Raw genomic sequence first — 16,939 nt, 5'->3', positions numbered from 1 at the left:
ACACAGGGGGTGTCAGGAAACGATGACTAGTTCAGAAGTGTCCGAGCTTTCGCCTCACAGGACATACTCCATGCAAGCGTGTATGCAAGCTGCACCACTGCACAATACTGACAAAGGGGCAAACAGCACAGCTAAACATTTGAAGGACCCACACAACACTATGCAAAGAGTTTGAGGAGACAGGTATATGAGCCTGTTGCAGCTGAAGTAAACGCGTGGATTTTTTGTGGATTAAAACATCTGTATTGTATTCGGCCACATTTTGGGGTGACACAGTGGAGCAGTGGTGAGCACTGTTACCTCACACCTCTAAGACCAGGGTTTCAGTCTCTACCGTGGCTCTATGTGTGTGGAGTTTGCATGTTCTCCCCGTGTGGGGTTGCCTTTGGGCACTTTGCCCCCCCCCCAGTCAGTAAACATGCTGAGCTTAATTGCAGTTACCAAATTGCCCATAGGTGTGTGTGTGTATGTGTGTGTCTGTGTGCCCTGCGATGGGTTGGTGCCCCATCCTGGGTTGTTCCCAGCCTTGTGCCTGTAGGCTCCAGACCCCCTGCAACCCTGAATAAGACAAGTGGTTACAGAAAATGGATGAGTTAAACATTTCTGCATTAAGGCAATGACCTGCAATTATTTTGACCTGTGGGTTGTGTTCGGCTCCATAAATTCTTGTGAGGTTGTGTTGAATAGTCTTGATCATTCAGATACAAACTTGCGTGCAGCTGTTAGAAGTATTTGGCTTTGAGACTTAAGATAAAGAAGACATGTAAAAGTAATGTATATCTGTTCTATTATGTATTGTAATATCAGTACAAAGTAACATCTCATTTTTAATAGTGTTTAATTATTTACTAGACAAGTATCTCTGAATGTGATTCGTATCAAAGTTCTAAATTTCTGCATATCATAACACTAATGCCGAGCCTGCAATCTGCTTAAACTATTTAGGGGCACAAGTAGCATAGCTGCTGGGTCCCTGTTGTTTTTTTCCTTGTTTTCCATCTCCAGTGTGTCTTCCTTTCTCCGGTGTGTCTTCCTTTCTCCAGTGTGTCTTCCTTTCTCCGGTGTCTCTTCCTTTCTCCGGTGTCTCTTCCTTTCTCTACTCTGTTCTGCCACCGGCGTCACTCTCGCTGTCACTAATGGCTGAAGCTGCTGCTTGGATCGACATCATCAGCAAAGTCAGCTGAGGTCCTGGTCAGTCAGAGTCAGTGGGTTTCTCTTCTTGCTGTCACAGCCTACTGAACATTGCTGCTGGTCCTGCGTCTCCACCTTCTCCTGTGTGGCCGCTGATCTGCCAGCATTGGTTGGAACCCCAAACAGACATACCAAAGTGGACTTAGCTGATTCAGACAGTTCTGTAGGAAGAGCTTTCAGACATGGAAGCCAGACAGCTGGAGAGCCCAACAGCTTCATCCAACAGCTGCACGACCAGTAATAGAGCATTTAGAGCAGATGAAACACAATAGCACCCACAATTTGCACTCATGTAATTCTGCCCTATGCAGTGACTACCTGGCACTCAGTATACTTCAACAGACGTTTTTTGTGTATAAATTTGTAGGAAAGTAGGACAGTTTCTCTGGGGAAAAGTAGAACAGCGTCTCATCGTGACGTGCTGTGTGCGGTATAGTTTTCAGTAAAACCCTCTCGTATTCCGTATAGAATTTCGAAGTGACTTCCAAAGCATCTTAAATTCCAAAGACATAAAAGGGAAGCGAAACACTAAGAAGGAAACATCTGTGTTTTCAGTCACATAGCAAAAAGGTTCTTTGCACTTTGTAACATGACAATTCTGAGCTGCCGTTTGTTGATTTTTGATGGTGTGAAATTCAATGGCCGTTACGTGCGAAGGTTGTGCGCATCTCTGATTTCTTTGTCTCTTCCCCTTTTACCAGATCAGTGAAGAACAGGATTGGTGCTCCTGACTGTTCAGCCCTATCTGCACTTTGACAAGATGATATTCCATGATGTTTCGGCTAGATCGTATCTTCATGCATCACTTAAAGTCTGGAACCAAACCGTTCACTGGAGGAAAGAGTCTCTGCTACTCTGGAGTTCCCCACGGTGAAAGACCTTTGCTGGATACTCTCAAGTCCCAAACTGAGGGCTGAACAGTTGACATTTTTTCCAGTGGACAAAAGGGATTGCCACCAAGCAACTGTAAGTCAGACAGAGGTTAGTCAAACTGCTGTTAGTGTGTATGCACTGAACAGTGGTTATGGTACCCAGCCTTAAAGAAAGTGGGGGGGAGGGTGCTCGAACAGAGTCTGCGGTCCTTGTTGTGAGCATGGAAATCAACAATTTTACCATCAATATTTGGAAAAAGACTCATAGCAAGTCAAGTAAGAAATCAGAGATACATAAAGTTAAACATAACAGTGTAAAAAAGCTGCTGTTTGCGTAAACCTCTGTGGGAAGGAATGTGGTACTATTCAGTAAAATACAGATTTATCGATAGATGCTGCAAACAATGCAATATCTGATTAGCATCAAAGCTGGAATAACATTAGAAGTACAGTAAGTAACCCTGAGCCAGCGCATTTTCAAATAGGAATCACATGCATAACAGATCTTACACATGTAACAGTGTCTCTCAACACGCTGTATATCTGCCACATCGCAGGTAATATTCATTCATCAGCCTGTCGCCTATGGAAAGAAACGCTGCTGGTGCGGTCACTGCACTGAGTGATGCTCCTCTTCCTCTTGGTGTAAACTGCAGCTCCAGTGACCAGAGGGACGATCAGGGCCAGGAAGAAGAAGGAGAGCCTGACGGGGAGCACTAGGTGAAAAGCAGTGTCATGTTATCAGAGTGGCACCATGTGGAGGGTAAGGGAGACGCATGCTGACAGTGAAGGTGACAGTGAAGCATCACACTGCATTGTGTCAGAGAGGGATTAATGAAGCAGACTGGGCATGAGTCTGACTGTCAGAGAAACGGCTGCATATATTCAGGGAGCCTGCAGCATATGAGCGTCTTAATCAGATTTACATGAATGCATTTATCTTCACTCATTATACTGATGCATTAATCAAACATTTAAACACACAGTGATAAATACATTAATGGTAAACTCACTCACATTTTCACAAATGTCACATTCTCTATGTACTACTCTTACAAAACAACTCTGATGGTGAAAAATAGAAACCAGAAATGATATCACTGTACCTGCTCCAGTAGTTGGTACATCTACAGTTGTGTGATTTGTATGGTTAGTATGGGAACCAGTGTGAGTTGGTGTCTTCAATGTAGTTCCCTTATAGTCATTGTTGTCTTCAGGACTGTCTGTCACTTAAGTACAAACACATAGAATTTCTTGCTCAGTTTCTACCACTAACCAGCTGTAGGACTTTACCTTGAATCAGACACTGTTAAGGACTAAACGCTGATGTTATTTTGGTAAATGGATCTCACGTTGAGTTTTTGTAGGAGAAAGACAAACAGTCACAGAAATGGCTGTGGGTGTTTTCACTGTAGGTCTGTGTTTGTTTCCTGTAGTTTTACCACGACCCTGTTCTGGATAAATAGTGATGAAGTGAAAAGTTACTTAAGATCTTTTCATGATTAGCGTTTCGTTAACAGCACTTAGCAACTAAGAAGCAGCATATTATTTTATATTATATAGTCTAATATATGAAAAATTCGGGTTAAATGCAATGTTTCGTAATAATGAAGGCAAACGCTACGCTACGTTGTGACGCTCATGAAACCATTGCGAAGCTTCAATGATTCGTCGGCTCTAGGTACTTTTATTATTACTTTGTAATTATTACTGTTACTATGTAATGTATTATTATTATTTCGACTAAACTACAAATTCGACTTAAAGACAGACTTAGGGAGCAGATCTCGTTCGTAACCTGCGGACTCCCTGTATTTACCAACAGCGGTAGGTTTATATTCAGTTTCCTCTTTAATACTCTGTCTAGTGGCTGACATTACAGAGACAGATCCGCTGTCAGATATGAGGAGGACAGTTCCTACCAGGGCTGGATGTCAGCTTCACCTTCCCCGTATCCAGCAGCTGGCATCGCCATTTCCTCTGGTCCTTCTCTGTCCTCCGATGGTCAATCGGCAGAGTGGAGATACAGGCGTCTGTGTGTGTCTGGGAGCTGGGATCTATCTGTCCCGGGGGGTCTGTGTCACTAACCCACCACAGAGTCACATTGTGAAATGGGGGACACCGTCCATCATGAGTGTACAGGAGACACTGCAGGGTCATGGTGCCGCCGGACTGCGACTTTCTCACTGTAAGAACACAGAAAGCAAACATTCCACCTCATGTCACTTTCTTTATCTCCCGTTTCTTTCTAGGTCTTAAAATGACAGCGGATAAAATGCACAGATGCGCTACAGCCGTAAGCATCGCTGTTTAACCCGAGATTACGGCCGTGATGCTGACGGACTAAACATCCATCCGGCCATTATCCATAACTGCGGATCTAACCAAGTCCTGTCGTTTGTCTCGTCGAAGGAAACTAGCGTTTCTGCGCAGGAAACCAATATAACCAAAGAGAGACATGCAGACATAAAAGCTTAATTACTGCATGAAAAGCTTCATGTATAAATATATAAAAATGTAAAACAACTGGTCAAGTTTATGAAAAATTTCAAGAGCAATAATATTCCATGAGGGAAACCGGAGTACCCGGAGGAAACCCCACGACGACATGAGGCAACAGTGCTAACCACTGCACCACCATGCATATTATCAAATCAAATTTACAGATAATAATCCAGCACCAAAATATCAAACTTAATGCTCCAAACCACACGGTCTGCATGTGAACGTCACATTAAACGGAATATATTAACAAATGGGATGGGTGGGCAGTCTTAGCTCTGATATTTTAATATAAAAGGAGATTGGCTATTAACTCCGCTTAACTTTTGGGGTAGAGCGAGCAAATTGAAGAAAAACATACCATCCATCCACTGAAACCCGCCTTAGGACCACGGGGTCCCGGAGAGAACATGTACATGGACAATGGGCAAAATAAGTAGCAACATGCCGCCACCTAGCGGTGCATTAGAGGTACTACCTACATGTAAATATATAAAAATGTTAAACTGGTCGTGTTCATGAAAAATTTCAAGAGCAATAATATGTCATAAGGGAAACACTCACCGGTGAGAACAGAGAGGGAAGCAGCAGCATCATTTCCATATTTCGATCCACCAACATACGTAAACTGCTGACATATATACGATCCAGCGTCTTCAGCGCTGACATTATTAATGTGTAGAGAGCAGTTAGCCGTCACATTTAGTCTCCTGTGTTTCTGTGACTCTTTGATCTTCCCAAGATTGACCAGATCAACAGCAGCTCTCTTTGACCTCCCAGCATAGAGCCACGTAGTTGAGGAGCAGTCAGGATAAAGTACGTTTTTACACGGCAGAGTGACGTCATCTCCCTCTGTGACGTATAAAGCAAGGGATTCCCCACCGGCACCTGGGAGAGAAACATGAAAACTCACGGAAACAGCAAACGTCTTAGTCACAGAAATCACTATATCCGGGGGGGTTAGAGGGGAATAATTATGGTCTGTTATAACTATACTTGTTCAAAGTGTGTTATAAGGCCATTATGAGGTCATTGCAGTGTGGTTTAAAACTTGATGAATCCCCTCCGAGTTGCTGGTACAGCCGTAAAATCCGGGCGGCGCATCGTTAACCGCTGAGAACGACTAAATGGTGAAACCGGTGTTTTCCCAGCATGCACTGGGGTTTCTCTTCTCTGCCGCTCCTTAGCCTGCGTGTGCATCGTCTCTGCTGCACTGCACATGTTCGCTACCTTTTCCAGTGTTACAGTCTCTCTGGGTTCATGTTCTGGAATTTATACAGAATTCCCTCAAATCGCCAAATTCACCGTAGTGTCAGTAGCTCAGCTAAGTGTTGATCAAAACTTACACCTTGACTCTGGTCTTAGGGGAAAAACATATACAGTGTGACCCCTGTATCCATAGTTTCAGTAGCGGCAGTTTCAGTTATCTTACCATTTGAGGGAGCTTGAAAATTTCTGAAACCATTTATAAGTTTCAAACCGTGGAACTAGCAAGTACAGGCTGTAAGCTGGTGTGACGGCAAAGGCAGGGAAAAGGTGACGATCCACTAGCGGCTCGGTGACAGAAGGGGTTTATAAACACAACAGAACAGACTGAGAAGAGCACAAAATAAAAGGACAATGAGGGTCAAAAAGCAAACAGGGAAAACAAGAACTAACTACAAGAATCCTAATGTAACCTAACAAGGAAACAGGGTAATACTGGATTATAAAACTAGCAGCACGGATACACAATGTGACTAAGGAACTGAGGAGGGGCAGGCACTTAAATACAAAGGTAACTGGGCTAATGAGGGGGAAGGTGTGGAACATCAGACAGTCAACCAATAACAACGGCGCAAAGTGTTTAGTATTGCAAAGTGTTTAGGAACAACAGGAACTGTCATAAAGTGACAGACCTTGTAAAGTAACAGCGGGGTCATCGATTGCTGAGGCATATAGTGCATAAACATCGCGATTGAGCTGTTAACTAAAGGGGGCGGGGCTTACATGGTGTTCCTTCACGAGCACAATAAGTGGGCCCCCATCCCCAACACCACCCCCACCCCCCTTTATCACACACACCAGGCACATATAGTATGCCTATAAATGCCTATAGGAATAAAAAAGGAATAAAAAACTTTAGCAGTTTTTATTAATATGCTATTTTATATTAGTATAAAATGTGCTGTTTCAAATGTTCCCCACGATGTAAAAAAGCCTGTTCTTTTGATTTTGTGGGGACCATCTTTCAGGTCCGCACAAAGATCTGTGAATACGATCAAAAACTAAAAATGCCAGAAGTCTCACACCTTGTTTGGTTACTTCACCTGAAGGCTGGGTAGGGGTTAAGGTCATTATGGTGTGATTAGAGTTTTCCTCATAGAAGTGAATGGAGAGTCCCCAAAAAGATATAATTACAAACCAGTGTGTTTGTGTATGTGTGTGTATGCGCGCCCTACGATGGGTTTGCACCCCATCCTGGGTTATTCCCTGCCTTGTACCCATAGCCCCCGGGATTGGCTCCAGACTCCCTGTGATCCCGAATAGGACAAGTATTTACAGAAGATGGATGGATCATGGGTGTCGCCACCATTAAATTTATCATAAAATATTAGTTCTATGCCAGTGTGTCCCACCCACATTCAAAAGGCTTCTGACGGCCCTGGATAGATGGATGGATAAAATAACTGTACTTTCACCCTCAAAAAATAACTTCACCATTTTTGGTTAATGTGCTATTTTAAATAAGTATGAAATGTTGTAAGAAAGACAACTCCGTAACACTTTTTTAGTGTCATATTTTCAATAAGCATAAAATATTTTGTAGTTCTTAAGGAATAAAACACTTCCGCAGTCAGAACTTTTTTTGCGAATATCTACCTAAACACATCAGCAGGGGGCAGCACACATCACCCGCACCGGGGCTGTATGTGTCCCTTATTAGGTGGATATACTCAGCTGTGTGCATATGGGCCTGTATACACCTGCCGCTTTAAGTCAGTATTATGGCCACTTTCTGCGATTATCTGCCTACGGTCAGTGATGGAAAAATGCCTTTTTGACCAGCTCTCGAGGTAAAACATACTTTTCCATTATGTCTGTGCAGCTATTAGGTTTCACTCGGCTGCTGTGAAAACTTACAGCGGCTGTTTTCACCTGGATTATTCCACGCTGTCAGGCCAACTGCGGTGTCTGAGTGACGGCGGGGAAACACCTGATTGTTTTAGCAAAGTGCAGCAGCCGCTTTGCAGGATTTACCTCGACGGACGGACGTATGACAGCACATGTTATGCAGATCAGCAGAGCGGTTCCGGACCAGATTATGGATGAGGCAGTGCAGGAGTCCTGCCGTGGGTGTGTGATATGCTGTTCAAACCCACTGTGACATTCATGTTTCTAACTTCCATCCATCCATATTTAGGGTCGCGGGGGTCCGGAGCCTATGGGCGCAAGGCTGGGAACAACCCATCGCAGTGTTTCTATGATTCAGATGCGTTTTACCATCTTATACGGTTTTGAAAAAGTTTTGTGGCTGTAACTGGGAAATGCAGCAGCTTGGTCAGTCTTCGGCGGCTGTGAATGGAGGATCGGCTGTGGCCGCCTGATATCTATGTCTCAGTATCACTGCTTTTTAAATAGCTATTTTGTGTGTGTGTGTGTGTGTGTTCTGTTCACGTTAATATTTTTAATCACCGTGATTGATAATAAACATCCCTCATTCTTTGGGCCCTATTTTGCACCAGTGGAAAGCGCGATGCAAAGTGGTTTTGCTCGTTTCATACCAGTACATATCTCATTTTCACACCAAACACGCCTCTTACCAAAATAACAAATGATTTTCCGTCCGCTTTCCGCTCATAGAGGTGGCGTTTGTGCTTTTATAGGACAGCCGTGGCTGGGCAGCGAAATGACACCGAGCTTTAGCGCAACACAAATCACATGTAAAGCCAGTGGTGCAACATAAACAATATTTACGTTGTACGTTTCATAAACGTGCGGGTGCACGACGCTCCTTACGGACACAGCTATGCGCTTGAAGTGCACTAATGGTTTTTCCTTATTTTAGCACCTATATATCATCAGATATTTTTGCTTACATGTTATCACGCTATCGCTAAATAAAATGACCTGCTTTAGTAACCTAATGTCATTCTTGTGTTTATGCCAGAATCGATGGGATTGGCACCGCCTTTGAATTCGCAGGGGTTTTCCACGTTTGTTCAGTATGTTTTAATTAAAACACGGTGAGTCTGTAACAAAAGTAAATTTTGGTTCAATGCAGGAGAAGGTTCCATCTTAATGTAAGGGTTATCTGGGAGCATGTTGGGAGAATGTTGATGTCCAAGCTTTCGCGAGAGAATTTGATGGAGTCAAGTTGGCGCAGTGTGTCGCTCAGTGGGCTAAGCCTCTGTGCCTGTGATCAGAAGGTTGCTGGGTCAAGCCCAGTCTCGGTGTGTCTGTAGACCCTTAACCCCCAGCTCCCTGGGTGCTGCAGTGGGAGGCTGCCCTTCATGACCAGCTTGTTCTCAGGTCGAAAAAGCAAACTGAGGGAGGTGTAAGGAGAATTTCCCCATGGGGGTTAGTAAATATCTATCTTTATTACTGTTTCTTCTCAGAGGGCCTCAACCCCCGTCAGGGCTGTTTGGTGGAGATTACTATGGCTTTGCCCCCCCATCAGGTTTAGGAGAACCCAGTGGGCCTCACGCAATGGTATAGGAAACTGTTTTGGTTTCATTAAAGCCAAGGTGACCCCCCCCCCCCCCAAAAAGACTTCATATACTGGTGCTGATGTACTGGGCTGGTGGGTAATTCATGTTTAAAACATTAAAACGTAACATATAGCATTAAAACACGACGCGCGGCTTAGTAGCTTAAGGGCAGCTCTGCTTCTGCCATCAGGAAGTGGTTTGTTACCTCAAAGACAAACTGGCAAGACAACAAATTAAATGACCCAGACTTCCCTCTCCCCGGCCACTTCATCCAGCTCCTCTGGGGGGACCCCGAGGCGTTCCCAGGCCAGCTGAGAGACATAGTCTCTCCAGCGTGTCCTGGGTCTTCCCCGGGGCCTCCTCCCAGTGGGACATGCCCGGAACACCTCACCAGGGAGGCGTCCAAGAGGCATCCTAATCAGATGCCCGAGCCACCTCATCTGGCTCCTCTCGATGCGGAGGAGCAGTGGCTCTACTCTGAGTCCCCCCCGAATGACTGAGCTCCTCACCCTGTCTCTAAGGGAGAGCCCAGCCACCCTGCAGAGGAAACTCATTTCGGCCGCTTGTACCCGCGATCTCGTTCTTTCGGTCACTACCCATAGCTCATGACCATAGGTGAGGGTAGGAACGTAGATCGACTGATAAATCGAGAGCTTCGCCTTTTGGCTCAGCTCTCTCTTCACCATGACAGACCGATGCAGCGTCCGCATCACTGCTGACGCCGCACTGATCCGCCTGTCGATCTCCCGCTCCATTGTTCCCCCACTCGTGAACAAGACCCCGAGATAATTAAACTCCTCCACTTGGGGAAGGACCCCATCCCCAACCCGGAGAGAGCATTCTACCCTTTTCCGGCTGAGAACCATGGTCTCGGATTTGGTTAGGTGCTGATCCTCATCCCAGCCGCTTCACACTCGGCTGCGAACCGTCCCAATGAGAGTCGAAGGTCACGGTCCGATGAGGCCAACAGAACCACATCTGCAAAAAGCAGAGACCTAATCCTGAGGCCACCAAACCGGACACCCTCAACGCCCTGGCTGCGCCTAGAAATTCTGTCCATAAAAACTATGAACAGAATCTGTGACAAAGGGCAGCCCTGACGGAGTCCAACCCTCACTGGAAACGAGTCCGACTTATTGCCGCCCATGCGGACCAGGCTCTGGCACCGGTCATACAGGGACCGAACCGCCCTTAAAAGGAAGCCCGGTACCCCATACTCCCGGAGCACCCCCCACAGGACTCCCCGAGGGACACGGTCGAATGCCTTCTCCTAGTCCACAAAACACATGTAGACTGGTCGGGCAAACTCCCATGAGCCCTCCAAAACCCTGCTGAGAGTATAGAGCTGGTCCACTGTTCCACGGCCAGGGCGAAAACCACACTGCTCCTCCTGAATCCGAGGTTCAACAATCCGGTGGACCCTCCTCTCCAGGACCCCCGAATAGACCTTACCAGGGAGGCTGAGGAGTGTGATCCCCCTATAGTTGGAGCACACCCTCCGGTCCCCCTTCTTAAAGAGGGGGACCACCACCCCGGTCTGCCAGTCCAGAGGCACTGCCCCTGATGTCCACGCAATGCCGCAGATGCGTGTCAACCAGGACAGCCCCGCAACATCCAGAGCCTTGAGGAACTCCGGGCGGATCTCATCCACCCCCGGGGCCCGGCCACCGAGGAGCTTTTTAACCACCTCAGCGACCTCTGCCCCAGAGATAGGCGAGTCCACCCCCAAGTCCCCACACCCTGCTTCCATTACGGAAGGCGTGTCGGTGGGATTGAGAAGGTCTTCGAAGTATTCCCTCCACCGACCCAGAACGTCCCGAGCTGAGGTCAGCAGCACACCATCCCCACCATAAACAGTGTTGATGTTGCACCGCTTCCCTGCCCTGAGCCGCCGGATGGTGGACCAGAACCTCCTCGAAGCCGTCTGGAAGTCGTTTTCCATGGCCTCGCCAAACTCCTCCCACACCCGAGTTTTTGCCTCAGCAACCGCCAAAGCTGCATCCCGCTTGGCCTGCCAGTAGCCATCAGCTGCGCCTGGAGTCCCACAGGCCAAAAAGGCCCGGTAGGACTCCTTCTTCAGCTTGACGGCATCCCTCACCACTGGTGTCCACCAGCGGGTTCGAGGATTGCCGCCGTGACAGGTACCAACCACCTTACGGCCGCGGCTCCGGTCAGCTGCCTCCACAATGGAGGCACGGAACATGGCCCATTCGGACTCAATGTCTCCCGCCTCCCCCGGGATATGGGAGAAGTTCTGCCAGAGGTAGGAGTTGAAACTCCTTCTGACACAGGGGGTTCCGCCAGACGTTCCCAGCAGACCCTCACTATACGCTTGGGCCTGCCAGGCCTGGCCGGCTTCCTCCTCCACCAGCGGAGCCAACCCACCACCAGGTAGTGATCAGTTGACAGCTCCGCCCCTCTCTTCACCCGAGTGTCCAAGACATGCGGCCACAAGTCCGACGACACGACTACAAAGTCGATCATCGAACTGCGGCCTAGGGTGTCCTGGTGCCAAGTGCACATGTGGACACCCTTATGTTTGAACATGGTGTTCATTATGGACAATCCATGACGAGCACAGAAGTCCAACAACAAAGCACCGCTCGGGTTCAGGTCAGGGGGGCCGTTCCTCCCAATCACGCCCCTCCAGGTCTCACTGTCACTGCCCACGTGAGCATTGAAGTCCCCCAGCAGAACAAGAGAGTCCCCAGGAGGAGCGCTCTCCAACACCCCTTCCAAGGAATCCAAAAAGGGTGGGTATTCTGAACTGCCGTTTGGCGCATAAGCGCAAACAGTAGACCCTGGTGACCCGCGTCCGGGCAAGGGAAATCGTGTGTCAAAATCTTGTCCTTCATAGGAATCTTCTGAGAATGCCTTTTCAGAGGCATTTGTGCATTTGTGCAATTTAAATAGAATGACATTTTTTGATAAAACATTGTAATGTTTTAGTGTTTAATACAGTGCATCTATGGCGACTTTCTCAAGAGCTGCCAGGAAATTAAGTTATTAAAGTTTCAGTGAAAACTTTCCTTATAATCAGCTCATTTAATAAAAATAGGCTGAAGTGCCTCTGAAATGTAGCCTAATGTGTCTGAAGTCTTTTGAGGGACTTTTCAGACAATTTCTCCTCTAGCCCAGGCATTTGTTGAATTGAAATAGAATGAACTTTAAGTATAAATTATATGTTTTAGCGTTTGGTTACTGTCTCTGCGACTTTCCTCCTGGCTGGAATTAGTTAAATATTCACTTTAAATCCAGTAAATAGAAATTAACAGTAGCATGATATTCTGACATTAAAATGCGTAAACATCGCAGTAACATGCAGTAACAGCGTTCTTTGCATTAAACCCCTTTATATACGTATGTCCTCATGCAGTAGCTCTGATACCTGCCCAGTTCTCTCTTACCCACAGCGGGACCCCCAGCGCATAGCAGCAGCTCCACAGTGATAAACTCTCACTTACCCACAGCGGGACCCCTAGTGCAGAGCAGCAGCTCCACAGTGATAAACTCTCACTTACCCACAGCGCGACCCCCAGTGCAGAGCAGCAGCCCCACAGTAATAAACTCTCACTTACCCACAGCTGGACCCCCAGTGCAGAGCAGCAGCCCCACAGCGATAAACTCCATCCACTGCATTTTATCTGCAAGCATCTGGCTCTCAGCGAGCCGGTTTGTGTTTGTCTCCTGGCCTGAGAGGATGTTGGTTTTTACGCTAAAGAGGAAGTGCCCCTACCTCAATGAGCTCATTGTTGATGGACATCATTAGCACTGTTGGCCAAAATATAATATAAACTATCAATGTATTAATCCAGTGTTGCTGCTACATACAAACACATCACAGGCTGTGTGTTGGGCACCAAATGTCGAGGGGGGGGCACAGTAACAGCCTAATGATCATTATAATACTCATAGATATGAATTACTTAAATCTGAGATGGAGCAGTAGACACCAATAAATCATCGTACAAGATATAAACAATGATTTGAAATAATAAAATGAAAACCAATGGGGTTCCAGCACAATGTGCTTGGACCCCTAATTATGAAGCCCCCAGTCTCCTTGTGGGTTGGTTGTTTGCCCCTGACAAGAATTTCGGAAATGGCCCCAAAAAGGCTACATGAACCGGGGGCAGAGAAAAGAAAAAAAGTGTGAGATCACACTCGCCCGTCGCTTGCAGATATGTGCAAAAATCTGTATTCTTCAAATACTGGGAATTTGCTTATTTAACCATGTAGCCTATGCATGCATTACAGTAGGAACCATCTTGAGTGATCTAGCCAACGTTAATGTTAGCATGACCTTATAACTGTAGCGCTTAGCAGACCCAGGGATCGCGGCGGCAGTAACGAGGCGAGGCAGCTTAGCTGAAACAGGAAGCTCTTTTACAGCGAGTCCTTAAAAGGACTGAACATAACCATCAAGCACCGGCCCACTCACACTACGCACTCGCACTACGCACCAGGCCCGGGGTGGCCAATCTGGAGAATTACCGGTGGGCCAGTTAGCTGGTCAACAAAATAATCTGACAAGAGTTAAACTGAGCCAGTCGGAAAACAAAATCACTGGAAACTTTAAAATTCCACAGCAGCCCCCCAGAACGGTAACCAGATCGTTTCCTCACACACACACACACAGGTTTGTAATTATATCCTTGTGGGGACTCTCCATTCATTTCTATTGGAACAACTCTAACAAAACTCCAACATGACGACCGTAACCCCCACCCAGCCCTAACATTAACCATAAGTAACCAAACAAAATTCGAGAATTTAGGCATTCCCCCAGAACTAAGACAGAATGGGCTGGTCTTGGACATAAAACTCATGGCCATTGGCCTGACTGCTCTTTACGTGACACTGCGACACATCACAATGCAGCAGACTAAACACTAATCACACAGCTATTTACATTGTTTTCACGACTGACCCAGGTCCAGCATGTACCTCAGTGCTACATCAGGTTAGCTGGAAGCTAAAGGTCCTTTAGACTGTCAAGCATGTACTGGGCATCGGACACAAAGTGCAAATCAAGTCATAGCAGCTCTGAGCTTCCTGTCTGAATCGGCTGCTTTATGCATGAGCCAGTGAGCCGCTTCTCTGTCAGGCCAGTTAGTGCTGCTCAGAATGGCAGGTAATGATTCTGTCCGCTGTGCTGCAGTGTGTCAGGCATTAACATGTCTGCAAACGGCAGCGGCTTTGCAGTCTGTCTCCCTTTGCTTGGCCTCTTTCTCGCCGTCTCTCACCATCATTTGCTGCTCTCACTGCCCAAAAAAACAGTATCTAAAATAGCTTGAGGTTAGTGCTGAACAGCAGATTCACACTCAAGTATCTCAAGACGAGTGACAAGCTGAGTAATGAGAACTTCAGATGAGAGATAGAGACAGAAGAGAGAACATAGATGGCAGTTAATATGACATCTGACATGTTACTGCAGCACGATGTGGCGACTTTTACTGAAAGAATCACCTTTTTTGTATTCTTAGTGCGCGTGTTACCTCTCCGCATAGCCTCATGGGAAATGTAGTGCAATCCCAACACATGGGAGAGAAATATGAAAACTCACTGAAACAGCAACCGATTTAGTCAAATAATTCACTCTATCCAGGGGTGTGATTTAGCTCATAAAACAAATACCTTGGACGGGCTGGGGAGTAATTATGGTCTGTCATAACTAGGCTGTACTTCTTTAGCTAGGTATTAATTTATGAAAGACAGTCTGATATATTTATCCATATAATATACGAAGAATCGGTTAATAACTTTAAAACTAAACATGACCGGCACATCTAGTGAAGTGTGCTTTGATTAGTAGCTTCTGGGTGACACTGGGTTACAAATGTAAACTGGATCTGCTCTGACCCATGCGTGTTTGAGAGTCAAAAGTTAAATTCAGAGCAGGGCTGAATGGGACTGGCCTGAATTTCGTATATATGTCTTTTTTCCCCTATCTTGCCAAATAAAGGATTCACACACATGTAGCACCTGTCTCCATGCGTTAGAGATAAGGCCCATGCTCTGTAATTATTCTGCCAAGGCTGGGCTCAAACCAGTGACCTTCGGATCACAGATATAGAGGCTTAGTCTGCAGCGCCACTCGCCATCCCAGGGGGTGTGGCTTATATTTCGTATACATGTCTTTTTTTCCTATCTTGCCAAAGAACAGATTGACACACATGTCTCTGTGTGTTAGAGTTAAGGCCCTTGCTCTAGGGTCTACCCTGTGACTATTCGGCCAAGGCTGGGCTAGAACCAGTGATCTTTTCAATCACGGGTACGGTCACTCAGTGCATCGCGCTACCATCCATCCTCTGACCAAACTCCCTTATGGGTTCATGATAATGGTCTGCCGGGTGACGTGACGCAAAAACACACGTGATCTGCCGAGGTTCGAACCAGGGACCTACTTAACCACAGGCCCCGTCACTCAGGGCGTCGTGCCACCATCCATCCTCCAACCAAATGCCCTTAAGGGTTCATGATAATGATCTGCCGGGTGATGTGACGCAAAAACAGATACTGCTCTGCCTGAGGCTTGAACCAGCAACCTTCTGATCACAGACACAAAGGCTTAGCCGGCAGCGCCACTCACCACCCCAGGGGGCGTGGCCTGTATATCTCTGTATTAAGAATGGGATGTCATTAAAGTTCAGTTGTGTGCGAAGGCAGGTGTCCCAATACTTTTGGCAATATAGCGTATGTTCTATCTTCTCCTGGTAACTGCCTCTATCACCCAAGCTGGTTATATCAGTGGTGACAGGTGGCCAAATACACTGAGTGGGTAAGAAGGTCAGCTGACTTCACTCTATTGCTGCGTAGCGTTGCTGAGCTGTAATAATGATCCAGTCATTGGCTTTTAAGTATTTGCTGATTTCAATTCAAATGGTAACTTTTCTTGCCAGACAGTGCATATTCTAATTATAGGTTAATGGGCTCGCATTACCAGTAGAGGCAAGTCAGAATGACCCTCATATACAGAAAGTTACGTATACAAGTGTAACTTAAAAGTTACAACTGTTGTAGGCTGCTTTGTTTAACAGGGATCTTATATATTACTCGTGTCAGTGACACATTCGCTTAGAAAAACACCAGAAGTGGGTGTAGGACTTTTTATTGACCAGTAGATGTTGACACAGAGTCAGGTGTGGAAAGCTTTGATGTACCAAACCCATCTAGCTGCCAGATTCAGCACATCCCTAGAAATACAGCGATTCTTAAAAATATTTTAATGACATTCTGAACAGTGTGTAATACGCTTCCCCATATTCTGCTCACTTCTCTGTCCCTCTGCTTCTCCTTACTCACTCGTATGTGTATAAGACTGAACACAATAATTAGTTAAGATTCATAATCCTGAAAGACACACGCCTTGGATTACATGGTTGTATAAATCTGACTTTTACTGATCGTATGAACATGTCAGTTTTTGTACGTACATATATTCTTCCACAAGAATGTACAGACATTTTTATACATGAACTCCGTGGTTTGGCTCCTTTTCTAACACCGGCTGGGCTGCAGTCTTTCTATGGCAGAAAGGGCCTGTTGGGAGTGGCCAGCAGGTGGCGCCAGCCCTGGGGTGTATCTAGCAGGGGGGGCCTGGGGGAGTGGTGTGGATGTGCAGGAGCTGCGGAGGTCAGCTGACGAAGCCGCTCCCTCAAGTCTCTGTCCTCATGTCAGAGT

The 16,939-nt window shown here is 46.4% G+C and overlaps 1 protein-coding gene and 1 long non-coding RNA gene across 3 annotated transcripts in view; one reads left to right on the top strand and one right to left on the bottom strand.

Moving 5' to 3' along the window:
* LOC125714463 (uncharacterized) overlaps positions 1-16,939 on the top strand; it is a 92,204-nt gene that overhangs the window by 29,648 nt on the left and 45,617 nt on the right. Inside the window, exon 4 of the long non-coding RNA XR_007383726.1 lies at positions 1,893-2,157. This is a non-coding gene — a long non-coding RNA (uncharacterized LOC125714463). The remainder of the gene's footprint in view (positions 1-1,892; positions 2,158-16,939) is intronic.
* LOC125714459 (uncharacterized) overlaps positions 2,429-16,939 on the bottom strand; it is a 61,183-nt gene continuing 46,672 nt past the window's right edge. The window contains exons 3-6 of one of the 2 annotated variants that reach the window (XM_048985113.1): positions 3,986-4,249; positions 3,416-3,517; positions 3,170-3,292; positions 2,429-2,779 (exon numbers count right to left, since the gene is read on the bottom strand). In XM_048985113.1, coding sequence (XP_048841070.1) covers positions 2,628-2,779; positions 3,170-3,292; positions 3,416-3,517; positions 3,986-4,223 — 615 coding nt within the window. In that variant the 5' untranslated portion in view covers positions 4,224-4,249 and the 3' untranslated portion in view covers positions 2,429-2,627. The remainder of the gene's footprint in view (positions 2,780-3,169; positions 3,293-3,415; positions 3,518-3,985; positions 4,250-16,939) is intronic. The other variant, XM_048985112.1, reaches the window with a different exon arrangement.

Source organism: Brienomyrus brachyistius, chromosome 19, assembly GCF_023856365.1.
Source record: "Brienomyrus brachyistius isolate T26 chromosome 19, BBRACH_0.4, whole genome shotgun sequence".
Classification (NCBI taxonomy): Eukaryota; Metazoa; Chordata; class Actinopteri; order Osteoglossiformes; family Mormyridae; genus Brienomyrus; species Brienomyrus brachyistius.
The sequence above is the reverse complement of the archived record's forward strand: the minus strand, read 5'-3'. Positions and strand labels throughout refer to the sequence as shown.